We start from the raw sequence: 20,196 nt of genomic DNA, 5'->3' as shown, positions 1-20,196 counted from the left end.
ATCTGCCTTCTACGCAGTAACGCGTCTCGAGCGGTCCCAACACAAACACATTTTATAATAAATTTATCACAAACTAACACCATCTTCAATTGTGAAATGCAGCATTTATTCTGTGTGAGATTGTGCATTCCTGCCTCCCAGCCATGAAGAGCTACTACAAAAACCGGTACCACTGCAGTTTCCAATGGGAACATAATCTTGAGAAAGAGGGACAGAGCACCAAATATTGGGACAGTCTCGGCAAAACCGGGACGTGTGGTCACCTTATAGGAGTACCCTCTGAGGATGGGGGCCTACATTAGCAAGGCATGTTTATGGTGTAACCCGGAACCACTTAAGCAGTGTGTGAGCTCATGTGGCAGCAGCAGCACTGCCCCGGCTGGGGACCTGCTGTGCCTCCTTCCAGGAATCCTGCGGGTCTCCACACGCTCCAATCTGTTCGGCTCGATTAGGGAAATAATAAGAAGTGCTGTTTGTGGGCAGGCACCCTGCTGTGCAATGTCCTCTCTGAAGCTCTGAGCGCTGTTGGCCCTTTACACCATAAGAGATACGGCTATTAGAAGCATCGCCAGTAAGGCACAGTAATAATACACTTCAAGTTCTCTTCCCACATTGAGGAATCGTGATATGCCGTTTCCTTTGTACGATGCCAACTGCACTGTTGGTGCTTTATAAATACAAGATGTTCTCATTTTCATATTCACTCTCAAGATCTAATTTTATCCCTTGTAGACCCACTTCTCCGGCAGTCGGTTTTAATAATAGGGCTAAAAAGAACTCCAACATGAAATGAGGCTTGGCAGTCGGTGCCCAAGTCCTCATTTCTCCCTTCAAAGATTCTAGTCGGAATTTCTCCAGAAACACATGGGGTCACGTTAGTCGCAGTGAACGATCAAATGAATTTGCGAATCGCATTAAATGCAAGGTGCTTTGGTGCAGCTATGAACATTCAGGCAGCCAATCTACTAGCGCGAACACTTCATGTTGTTAAATTATTTGATAATACATTATTAGTCTTTTGCAACCACCGAGTTGGGCTTTGTTGATAGCTATCTTTGGGTATCAGACGACGTGTTTCACCAGTTGACAGATGTTGCCTTTAAGCTAGCTTCTGTATGTTAGGAAAATACTTTAAATATTGTTGAAGAAATGTAAATAGACGTTTAGGGTGATGGCTTCAGACAAGAATCTTAATGTCAGACTTATTTTTTTTCCCGCGCTACCTGACTGCTAGTGATCGCTCATTGCAATTAACTCAATTGGGTCTTCTACTATGTACTCCTTGCTACTATTTTGTAGTGCATATCCTTTGCTCCATCGACATTTTCAGTATTATCATTACTCTCTGTTACTCCCTTCTGGTTTACTGAAGGATCCCTTCCGCCTGCTAATCTTTCACTTGTAGAATTATTTTTAATCAGTGCTGTTTGGAATGATTGGCGTCGTTCTGGTGGTTTGCCAATATTTATAAATGTGACGAAATGACTATTGGTCTGCAGGAGTACATCGATGAACAGTGACTAAATTGCAGAGTTAGCCCCAAACTGCTAGTAAACCAGCAGAAATCCCAAGTATACAAGTAAAACGGCCACAGCACGACTGGTATACCCGCATCATCTTCTGGATTAGCGTGGGATGAGGGCAGGCTCTACCATCAGGAGGGGTTTGAAGTGATCACAGTAGCAAACCAAACAGCCATAGTACAAAGACTCCAAAATAAAAAAGTCTAATTGAGACTCTATAAAAAATAAATATACTTTTATTTAACAATCAGAATGCAATTATCCTCTAGGAAAAATGCAACTAAAAACCCACCCCAGTGGAAGAAGCACAGAAAATGCAGAACTTGTAGAGGGTAACGCTCTGGGTACTTGAGTAGGGGTGTTCAGGCAAGCGGTTGCAGCACTGTCACTGTTCAAGGGTATCCCTTTTCAAGAAAAGGTGCAAAAATGGACATAAGTCCCTGTGCTACCCAATTCTTGCGCTTGGGTGGTTCGCCAGCATCAAACCTGGCTTCTCTGTGCGGACCTTTCGGTTGAACCGGGTTAGGTGTGGCGATTCTCATTGAGCCAGGTATTGATCCTATATTAATTATAGAGACCCATGCTTCTACTTATTCCTAAATAAATTGTATTGGACTGACATGTCAAACACTCAAGGGTTCTTCACATTGGGTGAGGGTAGTCCATCCATCCTGGCTTCTCTATGTGCATCCACTGGACAGTTTTATATATACAGAAACATTTCCTAAGTGCAGAGCAAAAACCAGGATTGAATGAGTTCATGTATCCGGAATGGAACTATTCGGAACACTGCACCTGCACAAAACTTCCTGCAATCCGGCATTGAAGGCTAGCAGCGTGTTCATGTTTACAACACCACATTGTAACTTTGTGAAAGAGCACAGCCCACTACCTAAATAGATTTATAAATAAGTTTCCTTCGTCATAAGCTACTGTGCATGCCTCTCCATTGATAACGACAAAGAAACATGGGCCAGACGTGGCAGAGATGTACAGCATCCTCAAAGTATATGGAACAATTAACAAACTGGAAGCTGAAATTTAACATGAAAATGGTGAAAATGATTGGAGCGTTAATGAACACACCAAGTTAAGAACAACAAATGTATTGTAAGTGTAATACCCGAGTTTGACATTCGGAACCATATTTACAAGATCAAATGCTTGTGCTTGGAGGAAGGGTGCAACATTGATTGCTATTGTACAAATAAGAATACTCGTGAAGAGATATTTATCGCACAGAGTGTTCAAGCCACAGGAATGTTCACATTTTAATTGTAAGAGTGTAAATCCTTGAACAAGCTCTGGAGGTGCGAAACATGCGTTTACGAGAGAAGGTAGGTTAGACTAAGAGACAACAGGATACCATATCAAAATAAAATCTATTCAAGCAAATAATCATGTATTGGGGTTTTCTATTATTTAATTTCTTCTGCATAAGGCGATTACTAGCCAATATGTAGCACAAGTTTTGGTATCCTACGTTTATTTGTTATATTTCAACTTTATGCTGTCAGAATTTTGTGTCTAATCTATGGTTACATTGTTATTGTCAAGCACAGCAATCCTATTTTTTTAATGGTATTCGAAGTTTGAAAGAATTGGCGTGACATTCATTTTCAGCCTATGTTCATTCTTTGCTCTGTTTGTCAAAATGCCTAGTTCACCTATTTCAAGTGAATCTCCCCTCAAACCTGCACCCTCACTGCAAGCTTTTACCCTTTTCATAACTCCTAAGCAAGAGTAATTGGGGAAGCCTCTCTAATCCAAAAGTAGCCCCATTAAAAGCAGAAACCCACACATTATACAGTAACCAAATGTATAGAAAATATCCCTACTCATCAACCATGATTACTTAGTTTAGATGTGCACTTGGTTTTCTAAGTAAGGGGCTAGACCTTTGGAGGCCGGACCATAGTATTTATCAATTTACGATATGTATGACATGATCATATAAGGGTCACGCAAAACCCTGATGGAATAAATGCATGTTTACAGGAACAAAACAAACTGATCCCCACTGTATCCTTGCACTAATCCAAAAGCACACACTATGTAGGAATATTTTATCCAACCATGACGTAGAAATGTTGGATCACATGCTTGGATCAACACGTTTTATGACTGTAGTCTCGTAGGTGCATGGCTGTTGTTGATCTACAGGCTTGGATTTAGAAGATGGCATAAATTGCAGTATTCCTTTTAGCTGTCAAGCATCACCAATCTGTGTCTGTGTTGACTGCCATTCTCATAGGTCGGTATATGATGGGGAGGAGCATGGCCGTTTCATGGAAAAACTGGAGACTCGGGTCCGCAATCATGACAGAGAGATCGAGAAGATGTGCAACTTCCATTACCAGGGTTTTGTGGACTCCATCACAGAGCTTCTGAAAGTGAGAGGTGAAGCGGAGAAGCTGAAGGTAAGGACAAATCAAAGGTGCTGGCCCAAAGGAGCCTTGTCATGTGTGATCTAGAAGATGGTTACTAACTCTCTAAACGGTTGCTCTTCAGCCGAATCAACCCATTGGCATAAAATGCCTCAGAGGGAATTATCAATATGGGCCGAACTCGATCCCTTGATGCCATCCATAAAGCTGACAAGCTTTGAATCGGCCGCCTCCATCACCACCATAGATGACTGCATAAAGCTCTCAGTCCTTGGGCATTGATCCTACAGGAGCTTTTGGTGAAAGACCACCATTATTTAAGCATGCCTCTAGGGCCACCCCACCATACATTTCCTGAAATAAAACCTGGCAGAACAATGAGGTGTACTCTCCTTTCTCCTGACCATTCACAAAGCTCAGCCTTCTTTCCCCTCAACTGATCTGGTGTCGAGCCAATACGTGGGGTGGTTGGAAGAGGTCCCACGTTACCAATCTAAGCAGACAGAAGCTATGTTTAAGTGCTGCTAGTTTTGCAAGCAGGAGAAGCCAAGCCCAGCTTTCCCCTCACCATCGGCCAAGGGACCGGCCCTACCCAGTAGGCTGATGGGCTCCACTGGTGCAGAATAATGAACCCACTTGCTTATCAGACAAACCGGTTGGCTAGTCAAGATGATGCTAGGCTTCAACCCTTTCACTGTTCTCAAGGTTTACATACTTTTTGAAGTGGCTGTAATGCAACTGGTAGTTCTATACAAAACAAATCAACTCGCATACCTCCATATCTAGTCAATCGTCCAAAGACATTCACAGCATTGTGCAGCTATACTTAATGTGTGCTTCAATGTGCAAATATTCTCATGTTACACACATAGCAGTGCAGTCACATACCAATGACGCATAAGGGCTATAACGCATTCAGCTGATGCATAGTTTGATGCCTTAATCACATACAGGCCTGGCATTTCTAGCAGACGCACTTCTCTGTGTTACGCCCTTCTAGAAATACCTTTTTATGTATATGTATGTATGTATGTATGCATATATGTGTGTATATGTATGTGTGTGTGTGTGTGTGTGTGTGTGTGTGTGTATATATATATATATATATATATATATATATATATATATACACACACACATATATCTGATGCTTGTGAAATCTGTGCATAGGCCGACATCTAGTGGAAGCTGCAGAGTATTACAGTTTTTCGAAACCCGAAAATGGGCGTCGACATATGGCGTGCCAGTAATACTATCCCTAGTGTGACGTCCACTGTACGCATGATCCCTCACGCGTGTAGGACCCTCAGATGGTTTTTTTTCCACCATACTTGTCGGAAGCATTGTGCGGAGTTCCCTGGCTTTCAGCCATTTTACAAAAAATCAATATTAATTTCCCCGTTCTTTCACTCCCACGGCGAGACACCGAAGATCGACGCCGGTCCGAAGAACAAACAACCGTCGAGACTGCACACGGACTTTGGGCCTCGGAAGGCCTCTGGCCTCGGCCCTGCAAGTAGGGAGAGTGGGGTGGGGGGTGGAAACATACTCGATACTCATTATTATTTCCTACATACACTAGCCCGCTGCCTTAAGGTGACATATGGAGAGTACTCCATTTAAATAAAATTTGTCTAAACCTTCCTGCCTTTATATCTACAGGCTCACGAACATCATTTGTAACTATGTTCCGCTCCTCTCTCTGTAACTAAGTACCTTTGTTTCCTATGTTTACACAATCTTGCTGCTTACGCCTTCATGTAATAGCGCCTCGATGTCTATGGGCTGCAGTGCGCTCTATAAATGTAAATAAATAAATAAATATTGCCCCAAGTGCAACCGCAAGTACCTTTGGGTTGACAAATACGCCACCTGTAATCTCTGCTTGTCGAGAGACCACCCCGAAGCGAACTGCAGAGCGTGCAAGCTTTTTCAAGCAAAAACACTCAAGGACCGCTCCACTAAGCATTGGGCCCACCACGCCAGGCAGCTCGAGGCCATGGAAGCGGTGGGTGCCTTCAGTGATGGCAGCGACGCCGCCCTTTCCGACGGTGAGGGCACAGGGGCGTCAAAAGACACCCAAGCGCTAGTCCCTGTCCTCAGAGGATTGTCCGGCAGGGCAGTTATAGGGAACACACCCAGCGACAAGAGCGCGACCCAAACTACTGCTACACCTAAACACACTAAGTCCAGCAGAGACTCGACACGCGTGTCGAGTTCTCGGAAGAAAGAGGCACATAGAGAGCGGTCCACGGAACCAGTGTCCTCTGGGCGTTCCAGGTCGAGATCGCCGCACGACACACGGCAAACGTCCACAGTTGCCAAGAGTGCCTCGCTCCCCAAAGTCAGGTACGTTCGTCAGAAGACTAATCTGACCACCACCCCCAAGTCGCACACCAGAAGTCGGCTCTGGCAGCCCGTTCGGCGGCTTTCTCCGAGTCCTGACGTGCACACTCGAAAGAGAGAGACAGTACCCCTGAATCTCGACGCCAGTTGTCGAAAGATTCAGAAAAGGCCAAACCATCAAGAAAACACTCTTCCACTCATGGGAAAGGGGACAAACAGCAGAAAGAGCCATCACACAACGTCTGCACCCCAGACACACAAGGACCAACACAGGTCGTCAAATCTAAGACCCCTGTCCCAGTCACTACACCCAGGCTCATCCCGCCCACTCCTCAGGATATGGGACTAGAAGAGGAACCTCAACAGGAGGTTGTCATCCCACTTCCAAAGAATGGAACACTGAGGACATCGAGAGGGTGATGAGGAGAATGTCTTCCTTAGCCAATTTTTATGAAAAAAGCCCACAGCATTTTCTTAGCTATACCCCTGACAATGCTACTCCTTCAGGATCCAAGGACCCTCAGCCTCCTAATAAGAGATCTCGGTTTGATACGCCAGCTCAGGGCCTGACTTCAGACCCTTACTACATCCAGCCTTACCAACAGTATCAGGATGACCCAGAAATACAAATGCTGGACGACCAAACGGGGGTCGAGTATTATGGCGATGACGAGGACCAGGATGGTGATGAGGAGGACGAGGAAGAAGTCTACAATATGGACTCTCCGGTTCGCAAGGAACCACAAGTTACTGACTCACCAATAGATAACCAGCCCCTTCTAAATGAGGTCTTGGCTAAAGCTGCAGAGCACTTCAACATAGAGACTCAGGGGGCGCAAGAAGAGATGGACTTTGCAGAGGAATTAGTGGGGGACAAAAGGCCCATTACTCAAGCCATTCCTATTCTCAAGTCAATCCAGCAAATAATTGATCCTTCCCTTCTCACTCCTAATCTCACTCGGGCTGTAAACCCCAGAATTGAGAAGTTGTTCAGGACCGCCCAGTCAGACCCACTTTACATAAGGGGTCAACTTAAGCCCGACTCATTGGTAATCACAAACACCAGAAAAAGAGCGGGGATACCTCTATCTTCATCTGAGGCTCCCCCAGACAAGGAGTGCAAGAAAATGTATGGGTTAGGAAGGAAGGTGGCCTCCACTTCCGCTTACCAGGCAAGAATCGCCAATACCACCACTCTGCTGGCAAGCTATAATTGCCATCAGTGGGAGCAGGTAGCTGCTCTCATTGACTCCGCTCCAGAACCACTAAAGGGCCAGCTAGCCCAAATCGCGTTGCAGGGTAGAGCCGTGTCCGGTTGTATTCTGAAGACTAACTTTGATGCAGCAGATAATGCAGGCCGGCTCATAGCAGAGAGCACGGTCATTAAGAGGCACGCTTGGCTAAGACAGTCAGGGTTTAAACCCGAGACACAGGCTACCCTTATTGACATGCCGGTGGAACCGAATGTCTTGTTTGGCAAAGCAGTAGAGGACGCACTCAAAACTGCCAAAGACGTGTACGATACTCTGAAGACCCTGGGACAATTGACAAATAAACCCACCAATCAAAGAGGGAATAGTAATTTTTGTCGCTCACGCGGCCAAAATTCCCAGAGGGGCTCCAATTACGCACAGTGACAGGGTATATCGTGGAGTGGCAACCAACAGACTACCCAAAGTTACGGCAGAGGTAATAAAAGGAGCCATGGTAGAGGAAGAGGCGGCCCAGGCAGAGGCGGAACGCCTCCCGCAAAATAGTGACGTTCCGCTCAGGGTCCCTTCCCACGCATCCCCAGTAGGGGGGCGCATTTCCAACTTCACCCATGCATGGGAAGGGATCACATCGGACAGATGGGTGATGTCCACAGTGTCCGCAGGATACTGCATCGAACTGCTGGACCGCCCCCACAACCACCCTCCACGACAAAAGCTACATTCCCTGGACCACCAAAATATCCTCCTCAAGGAAATAGTCAATCTTCTCGCAAAGGATGCAATAGAACTCGTCCCGGGCAACCAGATAAACAAGGGTATTTATTCAACTTACTTCCTTGTGCCAAAAAAAGATTTGACAATGCGCCCAGTATTAGACTTACGCCCTGCTAACAAGTATGTCAAACCCCAAAAATAAAATAGGGGATTACATGGCAATATTGGACATGAAAGATGCCTATTTTCATATTTCCATGTTCCCAGCGCACAGAAGATTCTTGCGCTTCAAGGTGGACAGTTAGCACTACCAGTTCAAGGTGACGCCCTTCGGTATAGTCTCGGCTCCAAGGGTATTCACCAAGGTACTGGCGGTGGCGGCAGCACACCTACGCACGGAGGCAATCCCAGTGTACCCTTACCTGGACGACTGGCTCATCACGGGGGAAACCCCTGTAATTTTCAGATCCAACATCCAAAGAACTATCAACCTCCTCTTCGAATTGGGTTTCTCTATCAACGAGAAGAAATCAAGCCTGGTGCCAAGCACCTCCAAACAGTTCCTAGGAGCTGTCCTAAACACTCAAGAGGGGTTGGCCTTTCCAACAGAGGAAATAATTCGGAATATACTACTCCAAATTCCTCAATATCAGCCCGGTCGTCAGATAAGGGTGCGCAAAGCGATGCGTTTGCTAGGCATGATGGCGTCATGTATTTACCTAGTTCCCCACGCGCGCCTGCGCATGCGACCCATGCAGGAATGGTTGGCGAAACAATGGTCTCAGGCAAGTGGTCAGTGGGACGATCTAGTGGTCGTTTCACCAACACTTGTACAAAGTCTGCATTGGTGGACAAGAGAGAACCTGTCAAAGGGGAAACCCTTTTTCGATCCGGATATACAGGCTGTAGTCACTACAGATGCGTCCCTATCGGGGTGGCGAGCACACCTCCTTCACCAAACAGCACAGGATCTCTGGTCTCACACAGTGGCCAAGAATCACATCAATCTGCTAGAGCTTCTGGCAGTCTTCAGAGCGCTTTGAGCTTTCGAACCCCACCTGATGAACCTGTAAGTGCAGATCTTAACAGACAGCACGACAGTGATGTTTTACATAAACAAACAGGGAGGGACTTGTTCGCCAAATCTGTCCAGGCTTGCCCAGAGAATTTGGACATGGGCACTCAGACCATTTATCTGTCATCTCAACATGTTCCAGGGGATCTCAATTCACTAGCAGACGCTTTAAGCAGAGATTCCCTCCCAGAAGAACACGAATGGTGTCTACACAGAGAAGTCATAGAGGACATCTTCTCACAATGGGGTTTCCTCACTATAGACCTATTCGCCACAAGCGAAAACAGGCAATGCCCAGGATTCGCATCCAGGTTCCCCCAGCCAGACTCCAAGGGGAACGCCCTGTGGATGAACTGGTCAGGGATGTTTGCCTACGCTTTTCCACCAACCCCTCTCATGAGGAAGGTGGTCAACAAAATGCACAGGGAATCCATGACGCTCATCCTAGTGGCTCCCAAGTGGACGAGGCAACCGTGGTTCCCACACCTACGCAGACTAGCAGTGTGCGAACCCATCATACTCCCGTGCTGGCACAACCTACTATCCCAGCACCAAGGTCAAACAGTGCATCCTTAACCCAGCTCAATGAATTTAGCAGCATGGCTCCTGAAGTCATAGAGTTTGGACATCTCAACCTACCACAGAGATGCATGGACATCCTAAAGGAATCTAGGATACCAAACGCGAGGCACTGTTACTTCGATAAATGGAAAATATTCGTTATCTGGTGCCAGAATAAGCAAATCAACCCGGTTGATGGCACTCCTTCCAATATTGTCACCTACATGCTCCACCTGCTGGATGCAGGGTTGGTATTTAATTCACTCAAGGTCCACCTGGCGGCGCTGTCTGCCTACACCACCTCCCATAACAAGGTTTCGTGGTGGAAAGTACCAGTGGTTAAAGCCTTCATGGAAGGGGTAAAGAGACTCCACCCTCCAATTTCAAACCCACCACCAGGATGGGACCTTGACGTGGTGCTTGCTAAGGTCATGGGCCCACCATTTGAACCCATGCATAAAGCCAGTCTCGAACACCAGACTGCCTTCTTAGTGACCATTACATCCATAGGAAGGGTCAGTGAAATTCGGGCTCTGTCAGTGCAGGATCCTTTCTTTACTGTTGATAAGGATAAACTGGTTCTACGAACACACCCTAGGTTCTCACCTAAGTTCATTTCAAAATTCCATGTTAACCAGTCCATTGAGCTTCGGCCTTCTTCCAAGAACCCAAACGCTCCACACTCTAGATGTGCGAAGAGCGGTCCTCTACCATGTAGACAAGACAAGGCCGCTAAGAAAAACAGACCAACTGTTTGTCTCCATAGCTACAGGCAGAGAAGGAGATTGCGTCTCTAAAGGTGCCATCTCGAAGTGGATAGTCAATTGTATCCAGCTATGTTACTCCCTTTCTGAAAAAACTCTGCCTTTTTACGCCAGGAGCACACTCTACAAGAGGCACTGGGGCCACTCTGGCTTTCATTGCAAATGTACCCCTTGACACCATTTGCAAAGCAGCTACATGGAGCTCTATCACACTTTTACTCCGCACTACTGCATTGACACTCATTCCAAGGCAGATAGTCAAATGGGACAAGCAGTTCTAAGACACCTGTTTGCTCATGACCCTTCTCACATCCCACCTCCTTCTTCTAACACTGCTCACTAATCTATGCACAGCCTGTGATCTAAGCAGATTCCACAAGCCTCAGAAGGCATACATTACTCACCGTAATCGTATTTCTGATGCTCGTATCAGAAGTGTGACTATATATCTTATGCACTTACCTCCACTTGATGTGACAATCTCCTACAGGTGCCACCAACGCTAATATTGTGTAATCCCTAAACTACTTTTTTTTCTTTCTTTAGTGGCAACAATGGCCACACCATGTATAATGAATGCATTGTAGTAGTACACAGTATCATGTAAGGAACAAATCTCTGGCATCGCCCCTCCGACACAATCCCACAGATAGACCTGAATCCAAGTAGCTCCAGTGTCCCACAGTGGCACTCAAACTAAGTGGGTCGCAAGGAAAAGAAACCCAAAGCAGAGATCTGGTAGCCTGTTGGTGGTAGGCCCCACAGAAGAAGCAGGCTCTCCCCAAGAGAAGGAAGTTCCTCACCCAGAAGTGGGCTGAAATTCACAACAGAACTCCCGACTGAGCCATGCCATCCTTGTTCTAATCTCCATGCCCTAGCCCCAGCATGTTGCTCTTCTGTCCTAGTTACAGATGACCTCCGATGTTGAACATTGTAATGTGTAAAGAAAGGGCGGACACCAAGTTGGTTCAGTTTTGAAATGGCCCAAAATCCAAGGTTTGATGCCTTTTTATTGGACTAACTGAAAAGATTATGCTGAAATTGACCAATCCATCAGCTTTCAAAGTATCATAGGCACCATCATATGGTGGACATAGAATAAAATGAGCAGTCTTGCGGCAGGTGTCCCACTATGTGATGTGTACGTGGTGGAAGATTTGATGGCATGACAAAATGACTACTCTGTAGTAGTTTCTCAACTCCATGGTATTACTAAATTAGCAGTTAACCCAATCAAAAGTGAAATGTGCACAACATGATAACCGCCTGTGACTCTTTAAGGTAGCTTAGGCAAATACTGCGACTGTGTGAGTCAGCAAGGACGCACCCAAACACCAATAGGACTGTGGCACCAAAATAAAAGGGATGTCCAATCGAGGTTTAATCCCAAAAAAAAGTGCAAGTCTTTAAATCGAACTAACAGAACAAACTAATTAAAACAGTAACATCCCACCCATGTAACAAAATACAAAGAATATACAAATCTTTAGTTTAAAGGGGGCACTCTAGGTATACAGACAGGGAAATACTGGAAATTCTATTTACAGGAGTGTTCAATTGGAGGTATGTCTTTTTGGAAAGGAGTGGACACAGGTCCTAGTCGTCACTAGGGCCCATAGAACAAGTCCAGGGAGACAGAACCACTGTATATGCCTTTTATGTCTTCTTTCTGGCGTTCAACAACATCTAGGTGGACTTCTGGGCACTTTCTACTGCGTAAAATCGGTTATGAGGTGGATGAGCAGCTCTAGCATGATTCAGCAACAGTGTATTAAGCGAGCAGTGATGGCACTTGGTTTGAAGCAGCAGCTTGGGTCAGAAGCGCTCAAAACTGGATGAAATTGCAGAGAGACCAAACATACCTTTTGTTCCTGGGCTGCTGTGAGGCCCTATCCAAGGCCTGGACAGTGGAGTCCTTCTTTTGTGCTCCCCAACCAGGAAGGTAGCTTGGGACCTTTGCTGGGTTTGCCACTTCAGCAGGCAGTTTCTTCCAGCAGCAGGTCCATGGTTTGCTGTGAGACACTGCTCTGGGTCCATGAGGAAAGATGAGCCTGTATTATGCCCTTCCTAGTAGGTTGCTAGGGACACTTGCATGGTTTGCCACTTCAAAAGGCAGAATCCTGGCTACCAGTGTGCAAGAAGGCATGCATCTTCCAACAGTATATCACTTCAAATGTTGCTTTGAAGTGAGGAGGTGATGCAGCCTTTCTCTCTTCTTAGAAATCTTAGTCTTCACCACAATGGCTGGGGACTGTAGGAAGACTTTACCCCAAACAGGGCTCTAGTGAAATTCTGTTCAAGTTGGTTCAAAATATGTTTTCAAAATGGGCCTTCAAGATGATTCAACTGAGGGGGTAGCGTCTCCCTCTCTCATAACGTCAGTTTGCCCCAGAGAATTGGTTAATGTCAAGACTTCTGTAAGAGGCTATTCTCAGCTGTTATAACAAGAGTGTTTGTCTTTTGATGTCTGCTCCCGGAGTGCTTTGTCCAAGGAAGTTTGGAGGGGTCCCAGGAAAGAGCAGGCTTGTCCCAATGGCATTAATAATATATAGTCCCATTGAAGTTCAAGGGTTTTCATTACAAATATTACAAAAGGTATGAACTGCTCTTTGGAGTAATGATATTATTCAGGAGAGAAATGGTCAAATTCTTTGAAAAAAGGCACCAGGAGGAAAAGAGGGATGGGAAGTGGCACTTGATGCCATCCTCCTCTCTATAGGCTCCCTTGGCATCCCCCCTCCTAACCCATGTGTGACTCAGATACTGCTACTGAACGTTAAGCCATAAGGAGTAGCCGCTGCCTTCTGCTACAGATGTCGCCCTGAAAACAGGCTATCTGGTCTCCCTCAGGGCTTCCTAGCTTAATCCTACACTACTGTTTGGATCTAATAGGTGATGTATTTGTGTGCGGTTGGAGGGTCATGGCCCACTGTGACTCCTTACAACTCTCCTCCGTCCAACTGCACCCACTTTTCTCCTCCCCACATCTCTTTTCTCTGTTTCCCCTCTTGCTCTCTCCTATTACATACAAATATCCTTTGTTAATACTACCTTCTCCCTGATCTTACTACTTCCTCCTTCACACTATTACTCTGTGACTACTACGCTCCTGTCTCTGCGCTACTACAACTCTCTCTGCTACTGACCTGTCTGCACGATTACTACTTTCCAGTATCCACACTTCTACTACTCCCTTCTCGCAACATGGTTCTATGTTCTTAGATCGGCAGGGTTTTTTCGTGGATTTTTTTTGCTGAAAATGTTCAGCAGAAAAAACTCATCAGATGTTTTTTTTCTATTTGGGGGGGGGGGTTCCCCGAACACTCCTTCCAGATTATCTAGTTCCCCCTACTCCTGATAGCCTCTTCCACCCAACCCCCCACACTATTTTTCAAGACGTTTTCTGACAAAAATATTCAGCAAAAAACTGCACCAAAAAGCCTGGCAATGTAATAACATTTTAGTCTCTACACTTCTACTGTTCCCCTCTCTTCACTATTACTGCTCCTCTTCTTGCCCAAACTCGGGGCTAGGTGCCCTGCTCACCTTTCCACTATTCACAATGATCACTTCTCTCCTACACACTTCTCCCTGCATCCCACTCCTACACTCCTTTCTGCTAGCCTCACCCTTCTGGCACTCTGCCACACAATAGTACCCTCGTCTACTGTCATCTCCCACCCTATGTCTTTCTTTCTCACTCCCACCTTCTATATGCTCTCCTCCCCCTCTACCTTGCTACACTACACACAACTGGTACCACTCTCACAAATACAATTAACCTGTGCTAATTTCTGCCACCAACTCTTGCAACACTCCCCTCCTCCGGCTGTCCTCCGCCTTGTATCTTGGGCCACCTTCAGCTCCTCCTGTGACCTAATCTAAACAACTCATACCCTGCCTCCTTTTGGAGGGGACGTGACCAGCGAGCATGCCGTGAAGACGTGTGCTCAAGGAGCTCCTGCCCGTGATCCTGCTACGGGCGGAATCATGCTGAGCGAATAACTCCATACATACCTGAAATAACGCTCGCAGAAATAGGAACCTCTTCCCCATAACTGGAAGCCACTCCCAAGAAAAACCGAGCCCGGCAAGCCCGAAAACGGGGCCAGAGAAAGGAGCCCCTTGGCCCTGCAAGATGGCGGCGCCCACGGCACCTGTGGGGGATGGGGATTGGAGCTCCCAGGCAATGAGAACCTAGGAATCTGACAAATCAATGCGGAACCCCCCACATTTCCTCCTTCGCACTATCTGCGGAGAGGTGCCGACTTGCCCCTGATCCACTGGTAACGTAGCCCACGGCCCAGCGGGAAGCTGACTCCGCAGGGCGACCTGAGTCGGGAGGAGGAGGCGGACTCCTGGAACGGGCGGACAGGGAGCCGTGGACGTGCGCTTCCCCCTTCCTTAAACAACACCCAAGGAAGGTCCCGGCCGGAGCAAGAAGCAGCGTTGCTGCCGGCGCCCGATGGGAGGCACATCGATGTGACCAATGTGATCCCCTTCATACTGTATCTGAGAAGGCGCAGGAGAGAAGCCCGGCGCTGGGGAAAGGAGCGCGGACTGCAGCGATCGCGGAGGCCTGCCGCGGAGAAGGGTGAGTCCCTCCCCCCTGCCCACGGACACATTTACAAACAGACCCGGGGGAGGGACAGGCTGCAATTCCTGCCTCCCCGACCCCAGTAGGGAAAATACTGCTACATGGGCTGACATGCCGGCAACACCGCACCGGATCCCCTGATCATCGCCAGCCGAGAGGGAGGCTCGCAGCACCCACAGTAAGAACCGGTCCTCGATGCAACTGAGAGGTTAGGCACATGCATCGAGGACCATACCTCACGAGTACATCCCAGGACAACATATAAACATAGGAGCGGAAACCAGCCCCAGGCCCCATTTATTTTTGCACGAGACAGAGTACTCCATGAGTCTCACTCCAGGGCAGTGTACACACAATCACCAAGATTCCTAAGCAGCTTGATATAGAAATTGGCCTAGAGACCACGAGCAGCCATACATAGGTGTAACGCCTATGACCTGTAACATCCACAACTTGAGAACCACTACGTGATTTCTTGCATGACAAAAGTAGCATACTAGAACTGTGGACAGGGATGTCTCCACCTAAAGGGAAAGCAAAACTAACCTCCACCATGGATTCCTACACGACGGCCGGCCAAGGCAACCGCCACAACAGGATCCTATAGCTGACGCAGCACCGCTGGAAACAGTCCCCAATGACACTGCAGTCCTACAAGCCATTGCGTCGCTACGCACCTCCATTGAAACCAAAATAGAAGAAATGAGGGCAGACATGCAGCTTATGCACCAGGATGTCCGCAACCTAACAGAGAGAGTAAACACGAACGAAGCTGCCCTGCAAGACAACGTAGCAAGCACTTCGGACCTGAAAACAAAGGTTCTGGACCTAGAACTGAAGGTAGCAAGGCTGGAGGCGCGATCCGAGGATGCGGAGGGACGCGCACGGCGCAACATCAGGATTTTGGGAGTTCCGGAGGACATGGAGGGACCTGACCCAACAGACTTTATAGAAACACTGCTCCTGCAAGAAATATGGCCAGGAAAGCTCTCCCAAGGGTTTTCGGTGGAACGCGCCCACAGATCTCTCAAGAGGCGCCCCCCTCCGGGGTCACACCCACGTCCGATAATAGCGAAAATTTAAAATTTCCGCGATAGAGAAACGATATTGTGCCACTCCAGAGAGGGTGGAGAAATCGGGAGGCAGGACTCCAAGATAGTCATATACCCTGACTACACTCCCATGGTCCAACGGGCCAGGAATTCCTTCATACCAGTGAAGGCCAGGCTGCGCACACTCGATATCAGATACATGCTGCTCTACCCATCTCGCCTTAAGGTCATATACAAAGGAAAGACAATCTTCCTAAATTCTCCCGCTGCAGCAAACATGTGGCTCGAACACAATAACTTAGCGGAGAGTGAAGAACCACCAAAAAGCAGACAGAATTGAAACGAATGATGAGAACACGAATGCCAACAGAAGGTCTTATCCTACAAATTGGTCGCCTGATTAGATAAAGCAAGGGACCACATCCTGAATATAGCAATGCTGGGCAGGAGCAGGACGGACCACGAGCAACCTCACTGCTGACACCCCCATAATGGACAGTGTAGGCCGTATGCCTACGCACTACCCGCACCGGAAGGCCTGGAGCGGCCCAGAAGGCTCGGGAACCCCTGAGCGCTGCAAGTTGGAAGCAACTGCTGGGGGCAGTTTACAGTTTTAGTTAATTTATTCGCTCAAATGACAGTTACATTAATTGGTAAGTCTCCAATATATACTGACACGGAAGCGGGAACGATGGCTGGGGATGGGGGCACAGCACTGGCATCTTCCCTGCAGGACAATGCAATTGGTGACACCCACCCCACAATAACATGGCGGGGAGGGTTAAAATAATTACATGGAACGTGAGGGGCCTTGGTACCTATCACCGAAAGAACAGAATTAAATCATATCTATACAGGAAAAAGGTGGAAATAGCGCTTTTACAGGAAGCGCACTGCACAGCGACGTCCATGGCTAAACTCCAGGAACACTGGGGTGGACTGGGATTTGGGACTACTTACTCGAAGTTCGCTAGAGGGGTATATACCTGGATCCACCCCCAACCACCCTTCCGATCAGTTAAATCTGCAATTGACCCAGAAGGCAGAAATGTGATCTTATGGGGTCACATGGAACAACAAGAGCTCTGTATAGTGAACTCTTACTTGCCCAATAATAATATCCCTTCCCACTTAGCCTTGATGTACGATAAAACTACACAACATAGAAATTGCCTTTTCATTTGGGGTGGAGATTTTAATTGTGTACACAACCTTCTCCTGGATAGGTCATTACCACCACCTACCACCACTATGGCAGCCACAACGGCATTGAACATGCTGACAGACAGACTAGATTTGGCAGACATATGGAGGGAGCTCCACCCTCACACTCGTAATTACTTGTACTTCTCCCCCCCCACATGGCCTCCACACGAGGCTAGACTACATCTTCGTAGGCAGGAACACTTATCTCAGACCACTCTCCCTTAATAGTAGAGTGGAATCACACTGGTCCCAGACCCCCCCATCCCTATATGGCGAATGCCGATAGAGGCCTTGAAAGATAAAGCATTTAGAGAGGAATTGCAGGACAAGATTGATGACTACATAGAGTTAAACAGAGGCAGCGTAGACCAGGTGAGCATAGTGTGGGAGGCCCTGAAGGTAGTGACCAGAGGGACGATCATAACATAGGCGGGTGGTATCAGAAGGTTGTTATGTGAAGAAGGCTCAGCATTGATCCCACTGACTCACTACGTCATGAAGACGAGCTTAAATCGCTCCGCGAAGAGTGCTTGAACGCTTGGAACAGACTCGCCAAGTTCGATTTCGTTACTAGAACAAACCGAGCACAACAGAAGCAGATAAGACCCAGCAGGCTCTTGGCCTGGCTCTGCCGAAAGGAACATCCTAGACATCCTATCACTTCAAGTATCGGGAGATTACATTACAGAAACCTTAGAAGAGATTGGGTTGCCCAGGCTCTCTCCAGAACAAGCAGAAACCTTAAAAGCGGCATTACTATAGATGATAGTCACAAGCCACGTGCAAGGCCCCCGGAAGTGATGGATTACCCTTGGAATTTTATGAAACCTATAGCTCCTCTTTGGTACCACTCTTACACAAGGTTTTCCAAGAAATATTCGAACAGGGTTTCTTGCCTGATAGCATGAGGGAAACCCTAGTGATATAAATACTCAAACCAAATAAGCCGGCCGAGCACTGCGACTCATATCGCCCGTTAGCCATGCTCAACTATGATGTTAAACTACTAACCACAATCTTAGCTCAGAGACTGTCCATGCTGATAGGGGATATTGTGCACTCGGATCAAAATGGGTTTGTCCCAGGTCGGAATACGACCATAAACTTGCGCAGAGTTCAACACATCATTAAGCAAACAGACACGAGCACCGATCCCTATGCCTTATTATCGCTCGATGACATTAAGGCGTTTGATTCAATATTCTGGGAGTGGCTACTGGCTGTCCTGGGGGAATTTGGATTTGGCCCGAAGTTTATTAGATGGATCTGTATACTTTATACTGACCTGAGAGCACGGGTGAAAACTGGGAGACGCGTGTCAGAGGTGTGGGAGATATGCAAAGGTACCCGACAGGGCAGCCCGTTGTCCCCTATGCTTTACATATTTGGACTAGAACCCATATCTATTTTCGAGAACAATTTTTTGATGCTGGAATAAGGCTGGGGGAAATAGACCACATTATCTCACTTTATGCGGATGATGTTCTCCTGTACGTTAGAGACCCACACCTTAACGTCCCAACTATGCTGGAAGCTCTCGATAACTTTTCCAAAGTTTCAGGCATACAATTCAGCAAGGCTAAGTCCTGTTTATTCCCTTTAGCAGGCCTTGGAGGCAGAAACCCGAAGGAGCTCCCAACGCTAGGGATGGAGTGGCAGACCACTATGTTCCGCTATTTAGGTATCCAGATCATGCACACTCCTCAATTAATGCACAAACACAACACAAGTGCAGTAATCCCTACTTCGAGGGGATTGGGTCCTCCGACGTATTCTATATCTATGACATGTAATCACCACAGCTGTGCTGCTTCGGAAACTTTTTTCCTGCGTCGATGACGTCGATGCGCCGTCGTCGAGGACCTCCTCCGACATCCGACGTCATCCGATGTGATAAGTAGGACGCACGACGCCCGTAGCCTCAGTTCCGTTTTTTCCGCGAACGTGTTGCTTAGTGATTCTCGGTTCACGCCTCGACTCTTTAGAGTCTGTTCTTCTCGGTTCTTCGAACCTGTTCGTTTTTTGAAAATCCTTCGTGTGAAGATGTCTTCTACTTCGTCTTCGACCCCGCGTCCGGGTTTCAAGAAGTGCGGGGAGTGTGGGTCCAAGATGTCGGTGACGGACTTGCACGACGCCTGCCTCTGGTGCCTCGGGGAGGCCCACGACACGGATGACTGTATCGACTGCCAGTCGCTCACGTCCAAAGCCTTACGCGAACGTAAGAAGTTGTCGGTAGGTCGGGTGTCCAAGCCCAGGAAGTCGAAGTCTGCGGGGCTTTGGACGGATGATTCGAGGGGTGACTCTCCCCGTCATCGTCGGAAGTCTCGTGGGTCTCCTTCTAGGAGTCGGTCTCGCCACTCCTCAGCCTCTTCGAGGCATTCTCGGAAGCGCCGACACCGGTCGTCTTCCAGGTCCTCTTCGGAGGACTCTGCCCGGCACGTCGCTTACCCCACCAGCCGTGCGACGCCGGAGGAATGGGCTTCCTTCGGGAAGAAAATGCTGGCGATTCTTGAGTCGCAGGGTACTAAGCCGTCCGCGCCCCCGAGTGGGGTCGGTCGTGAGAGTTCGAGAGACACCGCTCGCAAGAGTGGTCGGCATGAGTCACGGGAGAGGTCCCGTTTGGACAAGGAGACTCGTTCTCGACGTACCCGTTCCAGGTCCCGGTCCTCGACGCGTTCGAGACCGCATGCACCTGTGAGGTCTTCGAGGAAGACATCGACGTCTGAGGCGTCGAGGGCGTCGACAGGCTTTCTCGAG

At 47.7% G+C, this 20,196-nt stretch overlaps 1 protein-coding gene across 1 annotated transcript in view; it reads left to right on the top strand.

Annotated features, from left to right (window-relative positions):
* EXOC6B (exocyst complex component 6B) overlaps positions 1–20,196 on the top strand; it is a 2,452,465-nt gene that overhangs the window by 171,059 nt on the left and 2,261,210 nt on the right. The window contains exon 2 of the mRNA XM_069632299.1: positions 3,778–3,943. Within this exon, the coding sequence (XP_069488400.1) occupies positions 3,778–3,943 (166 nt within the window). The remainder of the gene's footprint in view (positions 1–3,777; positions 3,944–20,196) is intronic.

The sequence above is a fragment of the Ambystoma mexicanum genome, chromosome 6q (assembly GCF_040938575.1).
Source record: "Ambystoma mexicanum isolate Mex_15411 chromosome 6q, UKY_AmexF1_1, whole genome shotgun sequence".
NCBI classification, from domain to species: domain Eukaryota; kingdom Metazoa; phylum Chordata; class Amphibia; order Caudata; family Ambystomatidae; genus Ambystoma; species Ambystoma mexicanum.
This window is presented reverse-complemented; position numbering and strand designations above follow the sequence as displayed.